This window comes from Centropristis striata, chromosome 15 (assembly GCF_030273125.1).
Source record: "Centropristis striata isolate RG_2023a ecotype Rhode Island chromosome 15, C.striata_1.0, whole genome shotgun sequence".
Taxonomy (NCBI): Eukaryota; Metazoa; Chordata; class Actinopteri; order Perciformes; family Serranidae; genus Centropristis; species Centropristis striata.
Window position 1 is genome coordinate 9,964,300 of NC_081531.1, and position 24,286 is coordinate 9,988,585.

General features: G+C 39.0%; 1 protein-coding gene across 1 annotated transcript; it reads left to right on the top strand.

The window, feature by feature from the left end:
- Positions 1–989: 989 nt before the first annotated feature.
- dhrs11a (dehydrogenase/reductase 11a) lies at positions 990–24,146 on the top strand. The gene is made up of 7 exons (XM_059351980.1): positions 990–1,356; positions 20,335–20,544; positions 21,458–21,552; positions 22,615–22,744; positions 22,867–22,959; positions 23,043–23,108; positions 23,195–24,146. The coding sequence occupies exons 1-7, from the start codon at positions 1,225–1,227 to the stop codon at positions 23,234–23,236; spliced, it is 768 nt and encodes a 255-aa protein (XP_059207963.1). The 5' UTR covers positions 990–1,224; the 3' UTR covers positions 23,237–24,146.
- The last annotated feature ends 140 nt before the right edge of the window (positions 24,147–24,286 follow it).

Sequence of the window (24,286 nt, forward strand, 5' to 3'; positions counted from 1 at the left end):
CTTTTACTGAAGTAAAGGATCTGAATACTTCTTCCACCACTGTCGTTTTTACTTCTTTACTTTTTTTTTAAACTTTTTTCTTTTTAAACTTTTTTTTAAAACTTTTTTTTAAAAACTTTTTTTTAAAACTTTATTTTTTTTTTTACTTTTTTAAAAACGTTTTTAATTTTTTTTATTATTATTTTTATTATTTATTTATTTTTATTATTTTTTTTCTGCGCTTCTGCGCATGCGCGGCGTGTCCCTGCTTCTGCGCATGCGCAGTTTTTGCGCATGCGTATTGTGTCGTAGAGCCGCGCATGCGCAGAAGTGCACAGAAACCGCGCATGCGCAGAAGCAGGGAGAAGCCACGCATGCGCAGAAGCGCGGAAAGGACGCGCATGCGCATTGCGCAGAAGGGCCGCGCATGCGCAGAAGCGCAGAAAAAATAATAAAAATAAATAAATAAAATAATAATTTAAAAAAAGTTTTAAAAAAGTTTTAAAAAAGTTTTTTAAAAAAGTCTAAAAAAAAAAAAGTTAAAAAAAAAAAAGTTTAAAAAAAGCAAAGAAGTAAAAAGGTCAGTGGTGGAAGAAGTATTCAGATCCTTTACTTCAGTAAAAGTACTAATACCACACTGTGAAATGACTCCACTCCGTTCATTTAAACTACCTAATAAACTTTTAAGTGGTTTAATTTATAAAAATAGGTAATTATTTTAAATGTATCATGTTTTTCATTTTAAATCTTGACCTGAAAAGTAACTGAAGCTGGCAACTAAATGTAGAGGAGTAAAAAGTAGCTACAATATATGCCTCAAAATGTAGTGGAGTAGAAGTATAAAGTTACATAAAATGTACAGCAGTACAGCAAGAGTACAGCAAAGTGTTAATCTGGCCCTGCTCACGCCAAAATTGTATTGTGTTATTTTTGTTTTATTCGGTAGGAGGCGGTAGATAACCACACACAGATAAGCACTCCATGCACCGGGGCTCAAAAACAAAGTGGGAGGTGATGTGAACCAAACATTTACTGACGCCAAGGCTCTTCATATTTCATCCAGAGGAGCGCATGGATCCGGGGCCAGCCACACTGTCCTGGATGCTGCACACACTAAGACAGGAGGCTGTAGCTGCCGCATCCCTCCATTTGAACATATCGTATTATAATAACACTGACAGCTTGAACTAAAAGGACAAAGGAAGAGCCCAGGAGCTGTTGTCTGGTGTAGACAGTAGGGTGGAGATGGAGCGGTGGAAAGGCAGAGTGGCCCTGGTGACCGGAGCCTCGGTGGGGATCGGAGCGGCTGTAGCCCGGGCACTGGTCCAGCAGGGCATGAGGGTTGTCGGCTGCGCCAGGAATGTCGACAAAATAGAGGTGGGCATTTAATTTGATATGATTTACAGCTGGGAAACAGTCTGTCCGACTCGTATGAGAAGCTAGCTCTGTTAGGCAACAACAAACTAGCTAACTAACGTTAACTGTTAGCTAACATTAGCTTTACAACTTTAGCTAGAAACCTTTAGCCCCAACGTTAACTCTATGGAGGCTTTGGGCTATTTTCTCCATTTCTGAATCCTTTTTATCCTGCCTGGATACACCACTTAAAATTTTTAAATGCCATGTTGGTATTTTTTTCAGCACAACCTCACCTATATGACCTAATAATAATTGATTTTTTATTCTGACTTACATTACAACATGACTAAAAAAAGACACAAAATGGCAAAAAAATGGCACAAAATGACCAAAAAAGACATTAGAAGACACACAATGGCCCATAAAAAGACACAAAATGACCCAAAAGACACAAAATGACACAAAAACGACACAAAATGACCCAAAAAAGACACAAAATGATTAAAAAAGACAATAAATTACAAAAAAAAAAAAGGCACAAAATGACTAAAAAAGGCACAAAATGACCCAAAAAAAGACACAAACAGAATAAAAAATAAAAAATGGATTAAATAGCCCAAAAAGACTCCATAGAGTTAACGGTCTGTTTGTGAAATGTAACGTTGGGTAACGCAGCCGTTTGAAATTAAGTCATGTTGACATTAGATACCGTCGAGTTTAATTAAAAGGAAAAAGTACCCTACTAATCCTAATAGTTTTGCGTACTTATGTGTGTGTAAGTTAATAACAAGTTATGTATATTAACAATGGTAATAATAAGTTATATACTACATTATTATGTGTTATGCATACATATATAAATATTATTGTTGTTATATAACTGAATATAGTAAATTAACATGGGGAGAAGGGGTGATATTTAATAAGCTTTGGCTTCTTCCCACTCTTTTTGAACACAAATAATTGTTGAGTCTTGTTGTTTCATTTTGTGTTGTTGTCTTTGATTTATTGTTGTCAGCTTGTTTTTAATTGTTCATCTTTTATTTTGTGTTCAAATAAATTCTCAATCAGAATCAGAATCAAACCATAGCTGTAGTCATTGAAAAAAAATATTAGACCCCCCTTGTTTTCTTCAGTTTATTGATAATTTTACTGCCTGGTACAAGTAAAGGTACATTTGTTTGGATAAATATAATGATAAAAAAAATAGCTGGAAAAGAGTTGAATTTAAGAGCTGATATCTAGACATTTTCCATGGTTTTCTTGATAATGATTTTGTTTATGATCAAGAAAACCATGGAAAATGTCTAGATATCAGCTCTTAAATTAAACTCTTATGAGCGGTTTTTATTATCATATTTGTCCAAACAAATGTACCTTTAGTTGTACCAGGCATTAAATGAACAAGAAATTGAAGAAAACAATGGTCTAATCATTTTTTCCATGAACGTATATCCCGACTAGCAATTGTTAGAATATTACAGTGAAATTCTATTATTAGTAGCTACACTGGATTTCTAACCTTGGAAAGTATTTTATAGCAGCAGACAGCACCACCCACCAAATAAGACAAATGCGATGCACCTAAACCAGCATCACTGCATATCCCACCATATCTGTAATCTGAAATGATTTATATTATTGGTTTAAAAAGATCACTTTCTTTTGGTTGATCTTCTCCAGTGAGGTTCACAGGTCAGGGTAAGCAGCAGCAGCAGACCTGCATTTACAGAGCTGGCAGGGATTCAGTATGTCTTTGCCAAATGACACTTCAGCAGGGAGATACCTGCCAACAGCTGACCATTATGTGGGACAGTAACTAGTGGGTCACCCTGTCATCCCTCATCTACTGCCAGTGTTACGGTAATAAAGAAACCTGCCTGTTCAGGAAATCAAATGAGGCATCAGTGGATGCCCCAAGGTCTTTAAGGTGTCCCAAGTCTTGTGGGACACTGTGACTTTAGTGTTGTCTAGATTGTATAAGAATGCCTTTTCCGATCATAGGTTTTTGCCTCAAGCAATAGGCTTTAAAAAAGGACCCAAATTTCTACCTTAATTAAACAATTAATATATTTTATTGAATGAATTAACAAAATTCCACCTCATGTTAATTTCAGTTAATTCTTCTATTGATATACCTTCCCATCTAGTCTTTGTACAACAATATTCCTTTCTGTTGTGGTTTGGAACAAACTTTATCCAGTACACATATTAGACTTTTGAGGTCAATGCACAATAAGCGGTATAAAGGAGAGCTTAAAATCACACCCGCTATGATAATAAAAGACAAGTGGTCCAATCATAATTTAAGTCCTGCTCTCATTGTGACTATGAAAGTAATTAGCGCCAGTGGTGATTAATTTTGAACTGCATGTGAATTTGTCATCCACATATTGAGCTAGTGAATTCATGGCTGTATTTAAAAAATAAATTCATTCTTGGGAGTGGGACAGATGGCTCCTCCAGGGCAGGTGTCAGAGGCCCCACCCCACTAAATATTGCCTGACAATAAGCCATAAGGCACTGCACCTTGCTTATCTTGTCAGCCAATAATTAAGCCTCACTCCACACTGTCCCAGCTTCCAGCACTGGGCGGCAAAAGGCAGACACCTCTCAGATAGGGATATGCACATCTGATACTCTGTATCGGTGTCGGCCTGGTATTGGCCAAAATTAGTGGATGAATTAGTGAAAACAAGCATAATCTGATTCAATCCATTGGCCTAAACTTTCACATAAAATGCTAATCTAAATTTTGAGTGACATGCTGTGTTGAGAGATGTGTCACCCATAAAATTAGTGAATAACTGTATGAAAAGGTTTTAACTAAGTCATGTTAAGACTGTAAGAAAATAGTGGACGTAGACACTGTGATGCCCCCATTGGTTTGTCAGTCTCAAGTATGGGATTTTGTCTGTCACCTTCTTGGTTTATGGCCGTCACTGTAGTGGGGTTTTTTTTGCAATCAGTGCATGCAAATCAGAAGCCAGCTATCTAGCTAGCTTGGTTAGCAATTGTTATTCAGATTGTACAGCCGACTCTTACGAGCGCATTTTAGTCCAACTGAACACTGAACAAGACAATTTTATGCTACCAAAGTGTTAGTTAACTGTTATGAAAACCCAGGCTGAAAGGGTAATTGTTCTAAGCCACAAAATTGCAGTGCACTGTGGTAGCTTCCTGTCAATCATAAGGTAGCATGCCCTGAAGCGTCACCTGCTTTATCATCTATTTTACAAATGGGACCTTAATGTTTTAAAGAAGAAAACAAAACAAGTCGAGGTTTCTGCTTGGTTGTGGGCTATGTATTTCTATGTATTTTAGAACATTTGTTTCTTGGTTTAAGCGTGATGTTTTTTTAAGGGCTACATTAAGTGAATCCAGTTATACAAATGTAACAGTTCAGTTTTTAGGAGGGGGAAAAGGCGGTATTGGATTAGTATTGGTATCAGCAGATACTCAAGGTCGCAGTATCAGTATGGGACATGAAAAAGTGATATCGAGCCATCCCTACTTTTAGTCAGCTAATGTGTTTTTCAGGAGAGTACTGCAGCTTAGCAGGCATGCGGCTGTCGACAATATTTTAGTGTTCATGTGCTGTGTACTTGGTGTAGAACCACACCGAAAGATTCTTATTTTTACATCAAACTTTGTAGCACCACGCAGTACTGTGGCTACCTGTTTTTGCTGCTGCAATGTTTACAGTTTGCAGTAAGACAGTTTGGCAAAAGCATTGGAGCAACATCAGTTTCCGGAACTCTGACGATAATGTTATTGCGAAAGTATGAATTACGAGCAGGTGTGTTTTCGTTTTTTTTCTTGTTTTAGAAAACATAAATTCTTTTCATATTTCACTTAGGTCTTGTTTTTCACATGCAAGCATTTTCCCCACCTTGACTACACACACACACACACACACACGCCCATACATGCATGCATGCAGTGAGTGTGAATTGTGCAATAGATAGCCTCCCTCCATTCATACTCTGGTCACATGGCCCCTTCTGTCAATAGTTGACTGCAGCAGCTTGTTTCTGCCCCTGTCTGTGACTTGTGCAAGACTAAAACAAGGTCACAACATTTAAAATCTTTATCATACTTTTAAATAACACAAACACCAGTCGGCATTAAAGAGCTGACTACACCACAGCCAGAGAAATCTTAATATTTATTATGGATTATGATACATGTATCCAAAGCTTAGATACAACTAACTAAATATTGGTCTAACTAGAGACTATTAGGTAGTGTCTCTGCCATTCTGTGACAGATTTCATCACTTGTACAAGACCTTAGAGAGTTGTCTGTGTGAGTTGAGGGACAAAGCCAGTATTGTACTCTCTCTGCAATGTAAACTGGGTTCTTGCTGTAGTTGTGCCAAACCTGGCATGCTGCGAGTGGGGGATGCAAGTGTCCATCACTAAGTAATTGTTCTTGACTTCCCTTTTGGTGTTTATTTCTTTACTTGAGGAAATAAAGTTTTTACGGTCAGTATTGTCCAGCAGGAATACTCACACTCACGGAAGACAGGTTAAACGGCAATAAAAGGGACACATTTATTCAAGTATTACAGATTTCAGTTTTTCTGCATAAACAAAACCCAGAGCAAGCGAAGTGGAGACTTGTGGCTGCTGTATTGTTTTGTTGTCTGTGGGACTATAGAGTTGGCAGTGGGGGAGCAGCGAGCTGAAGGGAGACGTGTGGTCACCATGGGCTCTGTACAGGAATGGAGACAGCAGGGACGCATCCAAGTAGCAGCAACACAGATTCTCATTAACTCCTGTGAACTCCTGTGAAACACTGTTAGACCAGGGGGAGAATCTTTTATTTTGCTGGAAGTAAATTCTCTTCACACTATGTAGTCTTTACGGTTATAAGAGGTTTAAAAGTGGCTGCAGTGCACAGGACAGTGCGTTCCAAAACTGTGCCACCGAGAGCCATATATATGGGCATTTTCATTACAACCTAGCACTTATTATATATAGCTTATATATTATATAGCAGACTTATTTCAGTGGTGAGATCACCATCAAACAGAGGAAGGATTAATGTAACTATATGCATGCTGTTCGTGAGATGTTAAGTCTGAGCTCATATCTGACTCACAGGAGGAGGAGAGAGTTACTGGTTCATTGGGTTTTTCTTTCTTTCTTAGACCTCTAAAGCACTCTGGCCCACATAGCCCATATGTTGTGTTTGTTATATCTGCTTACCTAGCAAAAGGTAACACAGGAGGAAATACACAGTCGTGGGAGTTAGGGCTGGGCGATATGGACCAAAAGTCATATCCTGATATATTTAGGCTGAATATTGATATACGATATATATCCCAATATTTTTATCTCGAATTGAGCGCAAATGTTCAGTCAAAGTCAAAGCCAAATATAACATGTCACAAGTAGTTTTATTGAAACCGCTTATTTAAGTGAACATAAATACTGTATAACAGGAGTACCTTTTTAAAAAAAAAAAAAAAAATCAAAGCTCCATAAAGTGCACATTTAAATAAAAAATATTTTAAATAGAAATAGCCTATGAAATAAAATAGGCCAATCTTTTTCTGAAATAAATATATTTATGTGAGAGAAGAATAACAAACATTACAAAATAATTTAATTTGACAAACCCTAGTAAGGGCAGTAGCCCCCGTGGCCCTTTCAGAATTTCCCCAGAGGAAATTTTCTAGTTTTAAGACTACTATTCCTTTGTTTCCGTTGATGATATTTGGCAGGGAATTCACTTAGTCTGTCAATTTTATCAGCTGATATTGACCTATCATAGAAGTATTACTGTCTATCGATATCAGCATATATGTTGTCCGATATGGATCGTTTTTTTACAGAATATATGCTGCAGAAAATTATGCTTTGGGTGATTTTAAAAATGGTGTGATTTATTTATATGTATTTAAATGATCAGCAGTTGTCGGATACTGAATATGAAGTACTGATGTTGATTTAGCTATTTTAAAAAATATGTATTTTTTATTTAAATGGACAACAATTGACTGATACTAAACATACATTACTCTTTAACTATGTGTTTTATTTGTATTTATTTTTAACAGTCAGCAATCAATTGAACATGCAGCACTGATGAGTAGTTTTTTGTTTGTTAGTGTCATTGTTTGGTTTCTCATTGTACATTTCTAGAATTGGTTGACAATGTAATACATTACATTACATGTCATTTGGCTGACGCTTTTGTCCAAAGAAACTTACAATAAGTACATTCAATACAATACTTTAAGAAAGTTACATGTTTCAGAAAGTAGCTTTCTGAGTATACTTTTGAATTAACAAATCGATATAGAAAAAGGTCTATTTTCATTCCAGCTCACTTTATTGGCCACTATATCACTAATATGTGAAATTTTCTCCTAAAATCAGGATCCATCTCAACAATCGGTAATGCACTACTACTAATTTATTTCACAAATGAAACTGTTTAATTGTAGTGAAATGTAGAAATGTTTTTGGCTTGCTGAATCTCCCCACTTTTCCAATTTAAGATGATATTTCTGCATCATGTGCAGGTCAGGGCCGGTGTAGAGGAGATTAGTGTCAGTGCTGCTGTTGCTCTGGGGGAGGAGAGGCAGAGGCTGTCACATAATCAATCAAATTCAATGGTCACATATGCATTCAATGATTCCTGGAAAGTATAGCTCATGTTGTACTGTCGCAGGCTGACTAAAAAACATCAAGACCTAATTCTTCATTCTTCACTGATCAATAAATCATGTATCTGCAATCTCTATACAGCCTATCTCTGAATGATCCTGTGTTCTAAACAGGCCTTAAAATAAAATGTGCTTCTTAAAGGGTTAGGAGAGAAGAATTACTTTTCTATCTTTTCTGCAAGAAGTCACTTTTTTTTAAACCATGGTTAAATACGGAAAGAACATCTGCTTCTATGTAATAACAGATATATATTTGTATTGTAAGTCCATTTAAAATGCTAAAGTGAGACTGACATTTCCAGGGTGCTTTGAGGCTACCAACAATAGAGGCAGCTGTCAAAATTCAAAGCTTTGGCTGCTGCAGTTTTAGATCAGATAAATTTAGCAAACACAATTTGTTGGTTTTTGGTGCTAAAGAGATTTGTGGTTGGCTTACAGAGAGACTGTGCAAGATATTGGAAAAAGATTCTGCCTCAAATATGTCCAAATACCAGTTTATATTTAGTGATTGTGAGTAGTAAAGACAACTCAAACCAGAAGCAAAAGTGAAAGTGACGTTTTTTTTTCTTCTTTCCAATCTGGCTAGGTCAGTGCTTAATCATCATTTAGTCATTTAATGTATTAACATTTGAATACATTGTTTATCTTTAGTTTCTGGTCTTGGCCTGTTATAAATGACTCAGCAATTTAGCTGAGTTATATACCTACATTATCTAATTATGTAGATGATTTAGATTATTGTAATTGTTCAAACCCAGATAAATATGTAATTGTATTCAAGATTTAATTTTGTTCAAAGTCATTTTAAAACACACAATGTCACAGGATTATACTCAGTAACAGTAACACAAGATTTTTTGCCACATATATGCATGTTTTTAAATTAATTTCATGTCATTTTGCAGCACAGTATTCCACTAGAGACCTAATTTATGACATTTAATATCAATCCAGCTACAACTCCCATGATTACTGTTACTCTACTATGTCATCAAAGTCTCTTTTTTTCTTCTTTTTGTCAGAGCTAGCTAACACACTTTTCCCACTTGGCATGTGTTTTATTAAACAGACTCCTGATTGGCTGCCCGTTAATGCAGCTCTGCACAAAGCTGTAGCCTCTACACTTTATTTTGACTAGCCTAAGCATCTTTTACTCTAAATTAAAACTCAAAGCCCTTGGCAGGTGAGCCAGGAGGTTAATTTAAGACCTTGGCTGGCCAACTTCGATTTGGTGCCCGTTCTGTAGGAGGTAAAAGGTGCTCAGTCATGCTTCAAAAACTGAGGTGACACAATAAAAATCCGTCAGTGTCTCTCTGTCTGCAAATCTGACGTTGTCTCGAACCACCCCCAGTAGGTTGTGTCTGAACAGCCCGTCCTGTTTTTTCACAGTGAATAGATTCCACTTCAGAAAGGATTTGAAATGGGTCAGGTCAGATAGCTTTACTCTCTTTGTCTCATATGCTCAGCATCACTTTGAGTTTCTATCTCTCTTTTAGTCTGTGTCCTGATTCTTCTTTTTATAGTTTTCTGCTTTTTTTTCTTAATTTTCTGTCATTTTAGTGAAATATGTGATCTACAAAGTGTAGAGTTAGTTGGTTGCTGAATTGTTTTTTCGATATTGTTAAACCCCATTTATCCTTAGTCATTTTATACAGTATGAATTGTCCAGTCATTATGTCTGAGCACTGTGCTTTTTGCTGTATCACTTGTCATCGACTGTAAGAGAAATCACAACGCTGCTGTCTTCAGCTGCACAGTTGCTGTTTTATTTCCCGTGTCAATTTTCTCCTGAGCTCATCGAGTTACCTCACAGCTTCTTCGGCTCACAAGCTTTTCTTACCCATGCAGAAAGCTTTTCCACTGACTGCATGTTTTCCACTTGAGCCGTGAGCTGACAAAGACTTATACCTAACTAATAATCCATCATGTTTCCGTTGATTCCCCAAGAGAAGCAACATTCTCACCAACACAACAAATAACAGCAATTTTCAAATAAATGAATCCTCCCAAAGCAGCAGACCACATTGTTCAGTGACTCGTGGGTAGACACAGATATAGGACATAAGGGTAGATAATGGTGATAACAAATCAGTCTTTTTCATCTCTGTTATGTTCCCAAGAGTGCAAACACTACTGACCTCAGGACATTTTCACCTTGAAGTTAGTTTTAACCTCACCTTCAGCTCACCTTCACCTATTTCAAGTTGACAGGCGTATCGGCAATCTGTCCAAGGAATGTGAGCATGCAGAAATTATCTTGATAGTGTCCCTCAAGAGCAGGTGGAATTAGATATTAAAGGCATAGTTTGGGATTTTTGAAGTGTGTTAGTATTGATAGTAATTTTGTTTAGTTTTTGTTTTGTAATTTTGTAGTAATTTGATTGATTATCCATATTCAGTGTTTTCCCTAAAGTTGATGCCGGTTGGCAGGGCTGCCCCTGACCAAATTGGGGCCCTAAGCGAAAACATTTATTTTTCTTTAGCCGAAAATACGACCAACAACTGATAAATTTACCACTGCCTTTCAACAGAGGTGAATGCATATGCAGACAAAGGTGTTAACAAGACATTTAATAAATGGTAAGGGCCGATGGAAAATGACTTTCATCTCCACACCACAGTCACATCTAGACTCTAGCTAAATGGACTGGAGGCTAGCATCTCTCCTCCTACCTCTGGAGCTGCAGCAGCAGCTGTACATGGAGGTTTAGTGCTTGCTTATGCCACAAAGTTTTACATTTTTACTCGTGCTGGACCGTTAACACCATTAACAGCGTTAACGGACATTAACGGCATTAACAGACATTAGCGGCGTTAATGGTGCAGTTAATACGGCCGAGCACTAACTTCAACAAATACCCACCTTCGAGAGAAGCACAACTTTCCTCTTGTTTTGCTTTTTCCATTGGCGCATCCTTTGTGCAAAACGGGGCCCCTATTGGATCGCGGGGCCCTACGCACTGTGCGTGTTCTGCGTGTAGGCAGGGTGGCCCTGCCGGTTGGTTTGCTTTGAGCAGCATGCAGGAGTACCAACACAGCAACTAAGTAAGGTACTGCTGTGGACGGGGCAGCAGCTAAACGTATTTTAGCCATGTTAAAGAAAAATTCAATATCAGTATAAGTGTACAGTATATTTGGAGTATTTTCACAGCTATACTTTGCTCACTTTGCTATGGGGAACGGCAGCTGTTATATCAACCTTTTCAAAACCACCAGACTCCATTGACAAAAACAGTCATGTTATCTTGCAGAACACAGGAATTACAAATAGTACTGATCAAGGCTGCGATAAGCCGGCAACTCCCATGATCTGCAACGTTTTTGTCAATGTAGTCTGGTGACTTTCAAGAGAGCTTAGATAACTGCCTCAGTTCATCCCATGTAAACTTGAACAGAGCTGTCTGGCTCCAAGGTAAAGCGGTGAAAATATTGTCATTATATAGTTAACTAAAAGTGATGTGAATTTTTTTTTTTGGTTGGCCATTTTTGTTTTAGGAGGCAAACATGTTTTGCTGCTGAGAATTAAGTTGGATAAAGCTACAGTTTGCAAACAGAAAGTTGCAATAAAATTATAAAACACACAGAAATACAAGAGTATTAATTGGAGCAAAACTAGCTTACTGTATCAAACCTTGCCAGCATGAATTACTGAGTTTAATTTGATCAAAAACTTATTTAAACACAAAACACATTTAAATATGCAAGATTACTGTGAAAACTAACTTCATGCCTCTTCGGGGGCTAAAACATTGAACTCCTTGACGTTATCTTTAGTCTCACCTCAGTCGCAACAGGAAGTCTCTTTTCATCCTTTCAAAGTAAAAGCGTCCATTATCTAAACAGGCTTTTGCATAGTACTGTATTTATATCTTTTATTTTGCTCATGTATGCATGTTTTTATACATACTGGAGTATGTGAAAAAACATAGTGATTACTCGATTAATTGATCGTTAATGTTATAGATCATCAAGTTAGCATATTTCTTCCAAACGCCCATCCCTAGACTGCAGTCTCTACTAAAATCAGTTGAGATACATCACCTCTTTGTCTGTCTATCACTAGTGAACTACTGCAGTACAGTAATACTGCAATATAGTAAAAACGCCTCAGTTAAATTGCTTCTCACTGCTTATGTCGGGAGTGATTTTAATTACTTTTACTAAATCGCTGGGGTCTCTTACAGTTAACAGTCTGATTGGTCTAGACAGCTCAATGACCCCTATGAGCCATTTTTCCTGCACCACCACTGTGCTGTCCTCTCTGTGCTTATCATCTTTCAAGGTGTAAGGCTTACTGGCATTGACATTCCCTCCCCGGGCCTCCTGCTATGATAGGTGGGGCGCTTCCTGTCCTGTCCTGCCCTGTTGAAGACTTGCTGGAAAGCTCTCCTCTTCGTGTACAGTCTGTGTGTTTATGAGGAGGCCTGATGTGCAAGTGAGAGAGACGTCCCGTAAACGCTAAGTGCAACTGTAGAAGCACGCCAGCACTTGTCGGTGAATGTATATTTGTGGCAGAGAGAGTAGAGTGTAAAACAAAGCACTTTCTGGTGAATGATTCTACAGCAAATGCACAAAGACAACTCGAGTTCACCAAGTTCAGTATTTCCAAAAATGGGGGGGTTGACGAGAAAGAATGCAAATTGGATTGTTTTCGCTTCGACAACGGCCAAATTGGATTTGTTGCTGGGTGTTTGTTTGATTTTGAAAACATTTTATGGCTACTCTAAGCTCAAATGCTGAATAGACCCAGCTCAGGCTGGCCCAGTTTGAAAGGTTTTTTATTTTGGATGCCTCAGATCAACACCGTCTCCATGAGACGCTCCTATGTCTGCGTTTGTTGTCTGCTCTGGGCTCAAGTTATCATCAACTTAGCATGCATAATGATGTGGCTCATAGCTAGCATCAGGGTCGGCCTCAAACCTGTGGTGAGAGCAAAGTTGTTGTACCGAGGGCCGGCATCAGGTGCAGGAATAATTCCCCGCATTAGATGCAGAAGGCACGTAATGCATGCTGGTTCACTAGAGGGTAGCTTCACCCCTCAGCTTGTTTCAACTACAAACAAGAGAACTGAGGAGAAATGTTTTTTATCATATGATGCCCATGTGAATATAATCAAAAGGTTGCTTTCTCTGTGTGTAGTTGATCTGGTATTGAAGTATCAGTGGCAGAAATGCCATCCATGCACTGTTCTGTCTTATTTGAAAATAAACATGTGCAGCTGTCTCTTACAGATATTTATCACTTTGTTTGGGAAAATAAAATGCCACCACACTGGTTTCACCAGTCTGTTACACAACACCTGGCTGCCTGCTCAGTCTTCAGTCTATCGAGATAAAAGCATTTTTCATTCGTGTCAGATACTCAGCTGTCTTATTATCACTCCCAGTGTTTTTTAATTAACTCACTGATTCGGGCACCCTTTGTTTAACTCTAAAACTCGGATCCCAGAAGTCTGTCAATGAGTGTAGTTACCAACAAAGAGTGTTTTTCTTATCTCTTTGTCTTGATGAGACTGTCCTGAAGGAAGTGCTATAAAACCACCCTGTCCAACCTTTAGACCTTCTGGTGGCGGCCTTTCAGTGTGTGAAGAAGAGATAATCACACAACCATCTCCTCTACCTTGCTGCAATCCTATTATACGACCTACTATCACCTTTGACCCCACACTCGGTGTGATTGTGCTAAACCTGAAAGTGCCTATTTTTATGTCACACAATAGTAGTTCAGCTGGATAATGAGTGACAGGCCTCAGCAGAATAAACTGGATGTGTTCTTGTTAGTTGTTTTCAGAAAAGAATCTGAGCTACGGTCTGTTAAATGCTCTTGTTTTTTAACTTTGTGTCATTTATTTTGAATCTTGCTAGCATAGTGTTAGCTTTCTGGATCATAGCTGTTGTGGCTTATGGGAAACAATTAGATTGTGATTGCAGAACGCATGAAAATATAGATAAATTGTCTTTATTTTATTTTCTTTGGCAAGTCACAATAGCGTAAGTGGTTTAATGGCCTTCGAGGTGTCCACAGAGGAATTAATGGACTCTGCAGAGGCAACCGTCGTCCATTAATTCCTGATAATGGAGACCGCGGCAGACATTAACGCTCATGTGGAGTAACTACTGGTGAAATTTCATGGTATCTCTGCACACAGTTTTGGCTCTGGTTCGTGGGTGGATTGTGCTTATATTTCAGTAAAAATACTTGTGAAAATAATAGCACTAATTTAGTCTTATGAGAAATCATCCGTTGGGCGTTTTTTCCCTTAAAGCTATGCCTGCATGACCCGTCCTGTGCTACTGCTGTTCTCCTGCCTTCTTATAGAGTAGAACATACTGAAATGTGAAGATATTTTGATCAGCTTTAGGTTTTGTTTTCTCTCTCTCACTCTCCTTCTGTTTCACTTTGTGGCTGCCAACCCTCCCTCTACTCCTCCCTCCTACTGCACACTTTTTGTGATCACTGGACAACAGCTTCAGTAATGAGGATGGAAATGCATCATGACAAGCAAAATAGTTTTGTGTGTCACAGGTACTTAAGAGATGGGACAGGGAGGATTAAGAGGGGAGGGGGTTTTGGCTGAGTTATGGCTGCGGTACATGTTTTGATTTGAATCCATCTTTTGTCTGTGAGACAAATCTAATTTCTCATCTCTCTCTTCTCGTGGCTCCTGCTTTGTGCTATTGATCTGGCTCACCACTTAGAGCTTGTCTGCCTTTAGCACTTTGCCATCTTTATTTTTGTCTATCTCCTTTATTCTCTAGCAAGTTGTTTTTCTGGTCCACTTCCACCAGTTCCACGTGAGTGGGTGAATGATTGATGAACATGGTGTGGGACAAAGATGTCCCTTGCATAGTAAAGCTTATATAACATCCCCCTGCAGGGGTTACTGGCCGTGAATGTGACCATGTAGGCATGTACACATGTGTCTGAGAGTGCTGCGTGGGTGTATTTACACCCATTACTGTAACATGTAAAGGCTTTATGGCCTGTTGTAACATAATTTGTCTTTTGAATTGTAAGAATTTTTATCTTTCAGTGTTGATCTTATCAAGACTGTCTGGGTAATAGCAAACATCGATTTTATTTGAGTTAGCTCTCTGTATGCATGCACAGTCTGCCATAACCACACAAGAACCTAACCATAAGAAAGTAACTGATTATACAAGTGATGAGTGTGAAAATAGGTTTATATATATATATATATATATATAAGATATATTTAATATACTTCAAATTTTTGAATGTCAAAATCACAACATGAATTCTTCATTGAGATCCTTTTTTTTTTGCATAGTTTATTGGTTTATTGGTGCTGCATTGGATTGATTTGGGTGTGTCACTTCACTTCCAGTACACCCAGCCCACAAACATTCATTCATTCATTTATTATCCTTAACCGCTTATCTTAATTTTTATTTTGTGCTATTTTTATCATTGAGATATGTTTAGTGCCTTTCTCACTCTCATTTTGTATTACTATGTCATACTTCCTCTTCCATCTATGTGTTCCTGTGTGCTGATGGCTGCCCTGCCTCTGTTTGGATCGTTAGTTGTGCACGTCGACAGGAAGTGAGCAGTTCTCACCATTTTTACAGCATGCTTGATTTAACAGCCTACATATCATCTAGGACGTCGCCGCTGTCACTTTTTGATGATCTCAGCATTAACAATAGCGATGTCAACGAATATTCCAAATTCGAATATATATTCAAAACATTTTTTTAAATGGAGATTCGATTGGGAAGATTAATATTTGACTTTGGAAAAATCACATCAGCGGCTACTTTGCGAGTGGGAGCACTGCATGACGCGTCAGTAACAGGTCACAGCGTCACTCACTGCTGAAAGAGAGACGTGACCAGGGTTGTCAGAGCCACTACAGCTCTGGCTGACGTGCCCCCTAAACTCACAACAGACACCCATTAGAGCCGTTATAACTGGACTGGCCAGCAGCCGAGAGATTTCTTAGGTTAGGCTACTTTGTAAGTCTTCTATCCAACACAATCAGGATCTAGTCTGTCCTTAGCCTACAAAATAAAGTTTGAGAAATGTCTGCATGGAGCACAGCTGCTTACAGGTGTGCAGCTTACAGTTCCTCATCACACCCGTACATGCCCAGTGTCTCCTGATTCACATATACCGGTAAAAAATAAATGTGACAGTATGAAAACATTACAAGCGAGAGAAAAAAATAGATGAGCAAAAAACATGAAATGAAAACATTGTAATAGCAGGGTTCGTATGGCTGCTTGAAATCCTTGAAAATGCTTGAATTTAAATGTTGTATTTTCAAGGTTTAAAAAGTGCTTGGATTTTGGATAAAGTGCTTGTAAATGCTTGAAATTCTTACTGTATTTCTCTTGCAATCTGACGATATCCATCTATAAACTATAGATAATCACATGTTCAATGTAAAAAATAATGAGTAGCCTATCTGAAATGAAGACCGTTCCTTCTAAAAATGTAATACCTTCGCTGTTGGTATGGTTAAGTGAAATCTCCCCCTTTTAGTATGTAAGTACTCATCTAAAACATGCAATTTACAACAGGTGTAAGATACTGGAAAAGCTTGAAAATTTACCTTGAAATCCTTGAAAATACTTGAATTTGACCACTGAAAAAGTGTACGAACCCTGAATAGTTGCTCTGACCACAGCCGGACACAGTGGTCTATAACTGCCTTTTATATGCGGCGGTCAATAATGAAGTTATTTAAAAAAAGATAATGTGCATATATTCGAATGGTTTGAACGTATGTGTTTTTTTAGAGCTGATATTCAAACGTTATTTTGGAGCAATTTTGGCAGCCCTGATTAAGAATGTTCTGCTAACAGAACCAGTTTAGAAGTTTCTATCTAGCATCTTTGAATAGTAACCTCCTGGAGTGTTGCCATGTTATTTACAACCTGCAAATCTAGAATTTCTATAAGGGCTGACTTCTCTCTTGTACCTTCTTTTGAAAACACTTCAGTAAGACATGTTGTACACAAGCAGGGATGTGAACAATGCCTGTCACAACATGATTAAACAGCAAGTATATCTCCAGCCTATCTGTGGGACAGCGTGCTGCAGTGGGTTTGACGTGGGCGTGGCCAGTGTGAGGGCTCGTACTGGCCATGGAAGTACAGCTGGTGCCAGAACTCACCCACACACAAAAACACAGAGATTCACAGCCTGAGACTTCCTCTAGTTGGACCAAGATCACAGCCCATTTGCTCTGCTGCTCCCACTTAAACCTCAGGAACACAACTAATTCTCCCGCTGTAACAAAGGGCTGGCATAGCTTCCCCTTCATGTGAACCTCCTTTCTGAATAAAGAAGGGCTTCTCGACCAGTCGGACTGCCTGTGTCCCCTCAGGGATTCAGGGGAGTGTGATAAAGTAAGATCTCCGGTCCAAAGGCAGTTCAGATACTTAACTTTAAAGGGATCAGTGCAGCTGAACAGACCAGTGATCACAGCTTCACATTTAAAGTCATGGACAAGGGGAATGATTCACCTGCAAACAACACGGGCAAAAGAGCTGCTTTAGGTCTTTACACGAGACAAGTGTTTTCAGTGTTTTAGCATTTTGACAGCTTTATTCTGGTAATGCCTTCTCTCAGGATAATCCCAGTTAAACAGCTTAGAGGAAGAGCAGGGAAATCTGCACACTCCAAGTGTGAGATAGGATACATTCACTCTATTACAAGTTTTGTTACAAAAAAGCTAAAATGATCCCTCAATCCAATTTCATCCTGATTTAAAAAAAAAAAAAAAAAAAAAAACGGGCTTCACAGATAAACTTAGTTTCCTTAAGGAGCAGCTGCAGCAGCTCCTATAATCAGCACATATGCTGTAGTACTTACTGTACATCCAGGTGTCACACATTTAACATTAGGCCTTAATCCTAAATCACATTATTCCACACTACTACTTATTGTGATTGCCTTTCATCATCATGTGTAGTTGTGCACATGCACCTTTCTGCAGCTGCTTTCTTTATTCATATACTGGCTGTAAGCTGAGCCATGAATATACAGTATACTTACCATCTTTACAACATGCAAACTTTGTCTAAAGCAAGGTTCAGTGCTCAACACCAGTGCTCCAAAAGAATGTTGTGCGCCTTGTGAAAGTCTATTAACTGTGTGCCTTGCTAGGAATGTGAAGACCAGCCCAACCCTCTCAGGTACCTGCGAGGGTTGTATCTACTGTTTTGTTTCTGTTCAGTTTGTCATTTCGCTCATTACTGACTATGCTTTTGGAGGTGAACTTCATTCACAGATAGGCATGAAAAGAAATCATGACCTTCTTATATTCAGCAAGCTTGACTGTTCAATATGTCTCCATATGTTACAAGGCTGCTCTGAATTCTGATCTGTCGTCACATGTTCAGCAGAAGTCGGTGTGTCCACAGGCCGCCAGTGCCTCGGTGTATAAATCTAGAAATAAGCTATTGCTGTTTCCTTTTGTAAGACTGAGACCAAACCAACTTGTGTTGTTTATTGTTGATAATGTCAGTGATGCTCAGCCAGGGGTACTTGTTCCCCAAAGGGGATACATGGCTATTGAATTGAATAACCTTATCTCAACCAACTCAACTAAAGAAAATAAGTTGTTGAATTAGTTAACCGGAAATAACAAAGTAACAATTAACCGTTAAAATAATTAGCTAAAAGTAAAGAGTAAACAGATGAAATAAGTAGCTTAAAGTAATGAATAAACAGTTGAAATACCTATTTAAAAGTAACAAATAACACTTGAACTAGTCAGCTAAAACTAACAGCTTAACAGTGGAAATAGTTGGCTTAAAGTAACCAAAAAACAAATTAAATGGCTAGAAGTAACTAATGCAAGGATGAAAGGGTTAGTAACCAGTAAGCACATTTAATAGCTAAAAGTAACTAATACACAAATTAAATGGTTAGCTAAAAGTAACGAATGAACAGCTTTGAGTAATATATAAATGTAACGTCCAGATTTTGCCTCAGGTGGTGATTTTATATACACTCATGGAAAAAATTATCATTGTTTTCTTCTATTTCTTGTTCATTTTAATGCCTGGTACAACTAAAAGTACATTTGTTTGGACAATAATGATAACAAAAAAAGCTCATAAGAGTTTAATTTAAGAGCTGATATCTAGACATTTTCCATGGTACAATTTGATTTTTTGTTGTTGTTGTTGTTATCATTATGTTTGTCCAAACAAATGTACCTTTAGTTGTACCAGGTATTAAAATGAACAAGTAATTAGAGATAACTAGGGAGGTCTAATATTTTTTTCCATGACTGTATGCAGACTTGACTAAATATAGATATGTATATAGATATGTGTATTTTATATTACTATTAGTGTAAAATTACCAGTTTATAATCCATTCATGAGAACATATGTGGAACATTGTCTATGGTGGGGCTCTCTATCAGGGGGCTTTGGGGCTCCATCAGACAAACATGGTTGGGAACTACTGGTATGCTAGATTACATTCAGGCTCTATTGTATGAAACCTCATGTTGATGTGTCCAGTAAAACACACAGACACCAAAATATGTCATCAAAAAGGTCGCCTTATAATAGGGCACAGTGACGTGTTAAAACTTTAATGGGTCAATTTGTCCTTCAGGGGGTCTACATGCTAGACTCTCTGAACACATCTCCCTTTTGGCTGCACAGACACTCACAAAGTGTTACAGTGCTGTGCATCATTACTGTCTACCACCAGCCCCGCCCTTATTATCACCCACGCCCCCTCCTGGCTGACTGGCACCCTGAGCGAGACATCAGGTGACTGGTGCAGCTGTGCCTGGCAGGGGGATCTGTGTCAGTTTGTATCTAACCCCACAGTGGTGGACAGCCAGCTGACCTGGTTGGAGTGTAGCCTGCTCAGCCTGCAGCAGCTGCATCATGAAGGTAGCGGCATCCCATCCGTGCAAAGCTTGCTCCTTCTCACCAAGGATCGGAATTACAATTTTGGTAGAAAGTGAAATTTCAATTACAATGCATTTTATTATCCGGTGAAATACATAGTCATAATGGAGTAGTGCTTTTGGCTGCACTGGTGCTGTCAGGTTGCTTCTTGCCCTCAACTGATATGGCATTGGTTTTATGGCTTCATATTCTCAGTGCTTTCTCTGTGTCTGAGTGGGTAGGGTGTGTATCGTGGCACTCTATCTTAATTGTAGTGCTGCAGGTTAATCATTTCTAGCTTTAACTCGCAGTGTCTCAGACCAATCAATTCATGGCCACTTGTATTGCAACTTATATGTGTTTAAATTTTTTTTTATCCTTTTAAAAAAAATCTGTGTTGTTAAATTCGGTCTGATTTGTGTTTTGCAGAAGCTGGCAGCAGAATGTCAGAGTGCCGGCTACAGTGGCACACTGATCCCTTACAAGTGTGACCTGTCCAACGAGGAGGAGATCCTGTCCATGTTCTCAGCGATCAAGACGCTACACAAGGGCGTGGACGTATGCATCAACAACGCTGGACTGGCCCACAACGAGCCGCTGCTCAGCGGGAAGACAGAGGGCTGGAGGAACATGATCGACGTGGGTGGATCACAGACACGAATATAAATGCTGAGACTGAAACAACTAGGAGAGAAATGTTGTATTTATTTATTAAGAATAGAGATGGTTAGAACTAGCACTTTACTTTTATGTTTTATTGATTTTCTGGTAGCTCAGCTCAAATGGGAAAGCAAGAAGGAGGAGCTGAAATGGTTGCCCAGTGGGAGTGGGAGTGTTTGTAGAGCTTGTGTTGTTCAAAGAACAAGAGTTAACGTAGATATGTGTGGACACATGCACACACACATGCACACACACACATGCACACGCTGATCCCCTCCCCTCACAGAGGCTGCTTCATTGGCTCTGAGGAGAAGCCCTGGCACAGCAGAGGCCCACTAATGAAAGCCAGCACTATTTCTCTTGTTTGGACCTTACATTCTGATTCATTGAGCTCTTGACCATTGGAGACCCCCGCCCGCTCTAAAGTCTCTGTCTCCAGAGTCCCGCATTCGTAACGCTCGTCCATCTGTTGTCATGGCAGCCCCACATGAATGTGTACAGCAGTGTATTTTTAGCCTGTGTTTAATCTGTACGCTGACCTTGTTTGGTCACTTCCCCCTATCTTGCCACCACGTTGGCTTTAACCTGCCGTCTATCAAAGTCACTACGGGAGCAGCTTAGAGGCCACAAGCTGGACAGGAACATCAGGTTCAGCTGGTCTAACACACTGACCCAGTGCACATCAGTCAGCTGCACCGATGAATGACTCATTCTCAATTCCTTAATATTGTAAAATCATATTGCAAAATCGTATTTAGGTTCTTCGATCAACTTACTAAGGTCTTACTTTGGCTACTTATTTGAATGTATTGCTTACATATATACAGTTAATTTATCGAAAAATACGTTGACTGAAACATAAATAAAGTTGCCATCTTCACTTCCTCTGCAGGTGAATGTCTTAGCCCTGGCTATCTGCACCCGTGAGGCATACAAGTCAATGAAGGAGAGGAATGTGGACGACGGCCACATCATCAATATTAACAGGTAAGCTATACAGACTGCCTTTGAATCTAAGGGCAAATATATGGATTTATCTAAAAATACCTCAGACAGATTGTTCAAGTGATTTTAATCTAGCAGTTGTAAAGTAAAGCCCATTGTGAGCCACACCTAGCTGCTGCTGGACCTTAGACTTATTATAATCCTCTTCTTGAATTCTGTGTTTATTAATTGATTCAACTGTCTATCTTAGGAACTGCTCTGGGCCTGTAGAGCCCATTAAGACGTATGATATTAAACCATCCATATAAACATGACTTGTGAAAAATGTTGCTGTATAAGTGAGCAAGTAGAGTAATCAGAGACTGTAAATAGTAATTGAATACTTTAATTTGGGTTTGAATTAAGGTTGAGCTCATAGACTGTATAGCTAAATGGATGGTATGTCTCCACTTTCTCCCTGTGTATGAAAATGGAGTCATCTTGCACAGTTGGAGCCAGAGTCTGCACAGGAGTGATTGGGCAGGACCTCGATACTACAACTCCAACTCAGCTGTCAATCATGATGTCACACCCCTCTTGTGACTAATTAAAACCAGACTTATGAGGGAAAAAAATGACACTTGAACAAATAGCAGCCTGATAGGAACTACCTACAATGTCAGAAAATGCACTTTGATTTTTGAGCTTGGCCCATGTCATGATTTGTTAACATGAGGGAGGCGGGGTTTATGATCTATACTTCAGCCAGCCACAAGAGGGTGATGAAAATCTTTTGGCTTCACTCGTGTGGAGCCTTCATGTCATCCACATTTATACACAGTCTATGGTAGAGCTGAGGCCTAGCTCATACAGTATTTCATTTTGTATATTATTACCTTGTATTTATATTTATATTTTTTTTTATTTGTCTCTTGCATTCTCTAATTTAGCATATTCATCTAGTTTTTAACTTTAATCTATTCTATTTTATTGTATTGGTGTTGTGCTGCTGCTGGAAGTGGAATTTCCTGAGATAACATTCCCTAGGGATTAATTAAGTTCCTATCTGTCTGTCTATCTATCTATCAATCATCATCTATCTTTCTCCTCTTCTCCCTGTTACAGTATGGGTGGGCACAGAATGGTGCCGAGTGCTGATGAGCATTTCTACTGTGCCACTAAATACGCCGTGACTGCTCTGACCGAGGGGATCCGGCAAGAGCTGCGAGAAGCAAACACCCACATCAGAGCCACAGTAAGTAAGCTCTTCATCGTCACAGTGTGCAGGTTTTTCTTTCTTACTTTACAGCATGTGCTTCCACTTTCACAACTCATTTTGTAAGCAGACCATTTCTAATGCACTGTCCTGCCCTGCAGTGTATATCTCCTGGAATAGTAGAGACTGAGTTTGCCTTCCGGCACCACAACAGTGACCCAGAGAAGGCAGCTGCAGTGTATGAGAGTATGAAAGTAAGTGTGCCCATTTCACAATATGTTACAAAAACAACCTGTTGCATCAATAACACTTCTTTTTTTTCTCTCCATTTTTCAAGTGTTTGAAAGCAGAAGACATAGCCAGTGCAGTCACATTTGTCCTCAGTGCCCCTCCTCATGTCCAGGTATCTCTTTTTCTCTCCTTTTTTTTTTACAACATGAATGCATCAGCGTTGAGTGTTGCATTGATCTCCTTTATTTGTGTCATCAGATTGGAGACGTGCAGATGAGGCCAGTAGAGCAGGTGTCATAGCAGTGAGACAGGAAGCTGCAGGAGGAGCAGACAGACAGCAACCATGGTGACTCCGTAGCGACCTCTGCTGGGCAAGGGAGGGAGGGGGTGGGGGGGTAAAACAAATCAACTACAGCTGTGTTGGATCTGCAGGGACGGACGTGGTCACAGTGGGCTGGAGCCTTGAAGAGGCTGTGCGAGGAAATGAAGGGCGTGGACTTTGTAAACCACTACAAAAATACTACTGAACGCAGCAACCTGGTATTTGTGAATTGTCGAGCCCGGTCCTGAACTGAGCTGACTCCAAACTACAGTAGGAACAAACGACAAAGGAGAGAGCTGCTGCTGTGCTATGTGGTCATCTGCACGACCATCACTTCAGAGGGAAGAGTATGCCATTGATTGCACATGTTTGTTTGTTTTTTTTGTTGTTTTTTTTGTAGATCATATGACATATCTTTTTCAAATTAAATGGAGAGAGTAATTGCTGTTTATAAGAATGACTCTTTTTTTTTTTGGTTCAATTTTTTTTATAAATATTTTAACTTTTGATCATATATAGATGTGGTCTCATACTCCTAATAATCATAGCCAATACTATGTCTGACTCACTGAAACTAACCATCAAACAGTCTGTCCATCCTGCCACCTTAACTCACCGTATGTTTTCACATTCAGTCAGTTACTCTTGTTTAGATCCATCCAGGTTTCAACCCCATATAAGGAATCTGGAAACATGGATTTCCACCTTTCTGCCTGTGTAATTTCAGTCATTCCTGCACTTTGGATTCATTTATGAGGAATTATAAGAAGGAAACACTGGCAATTTATGTAGGGGAAGAAACTTAATCCATGTCATGTATACCCTAGATATATGTACCTTTCCATGAAATTTCTCCTTCAATGAATAAATAAAAACAATTGCCCAGAAGTAAGTTATACTGTGTTATTTTCACCAGACAGACATAAATAAGACCCAAGCTGTGGACTTTGTGACAGATCTTTTTTATTATTCCTTACATGACATGACAGAGTTGCATGACCCACGTACTTATCTGTTTACTACCAGCG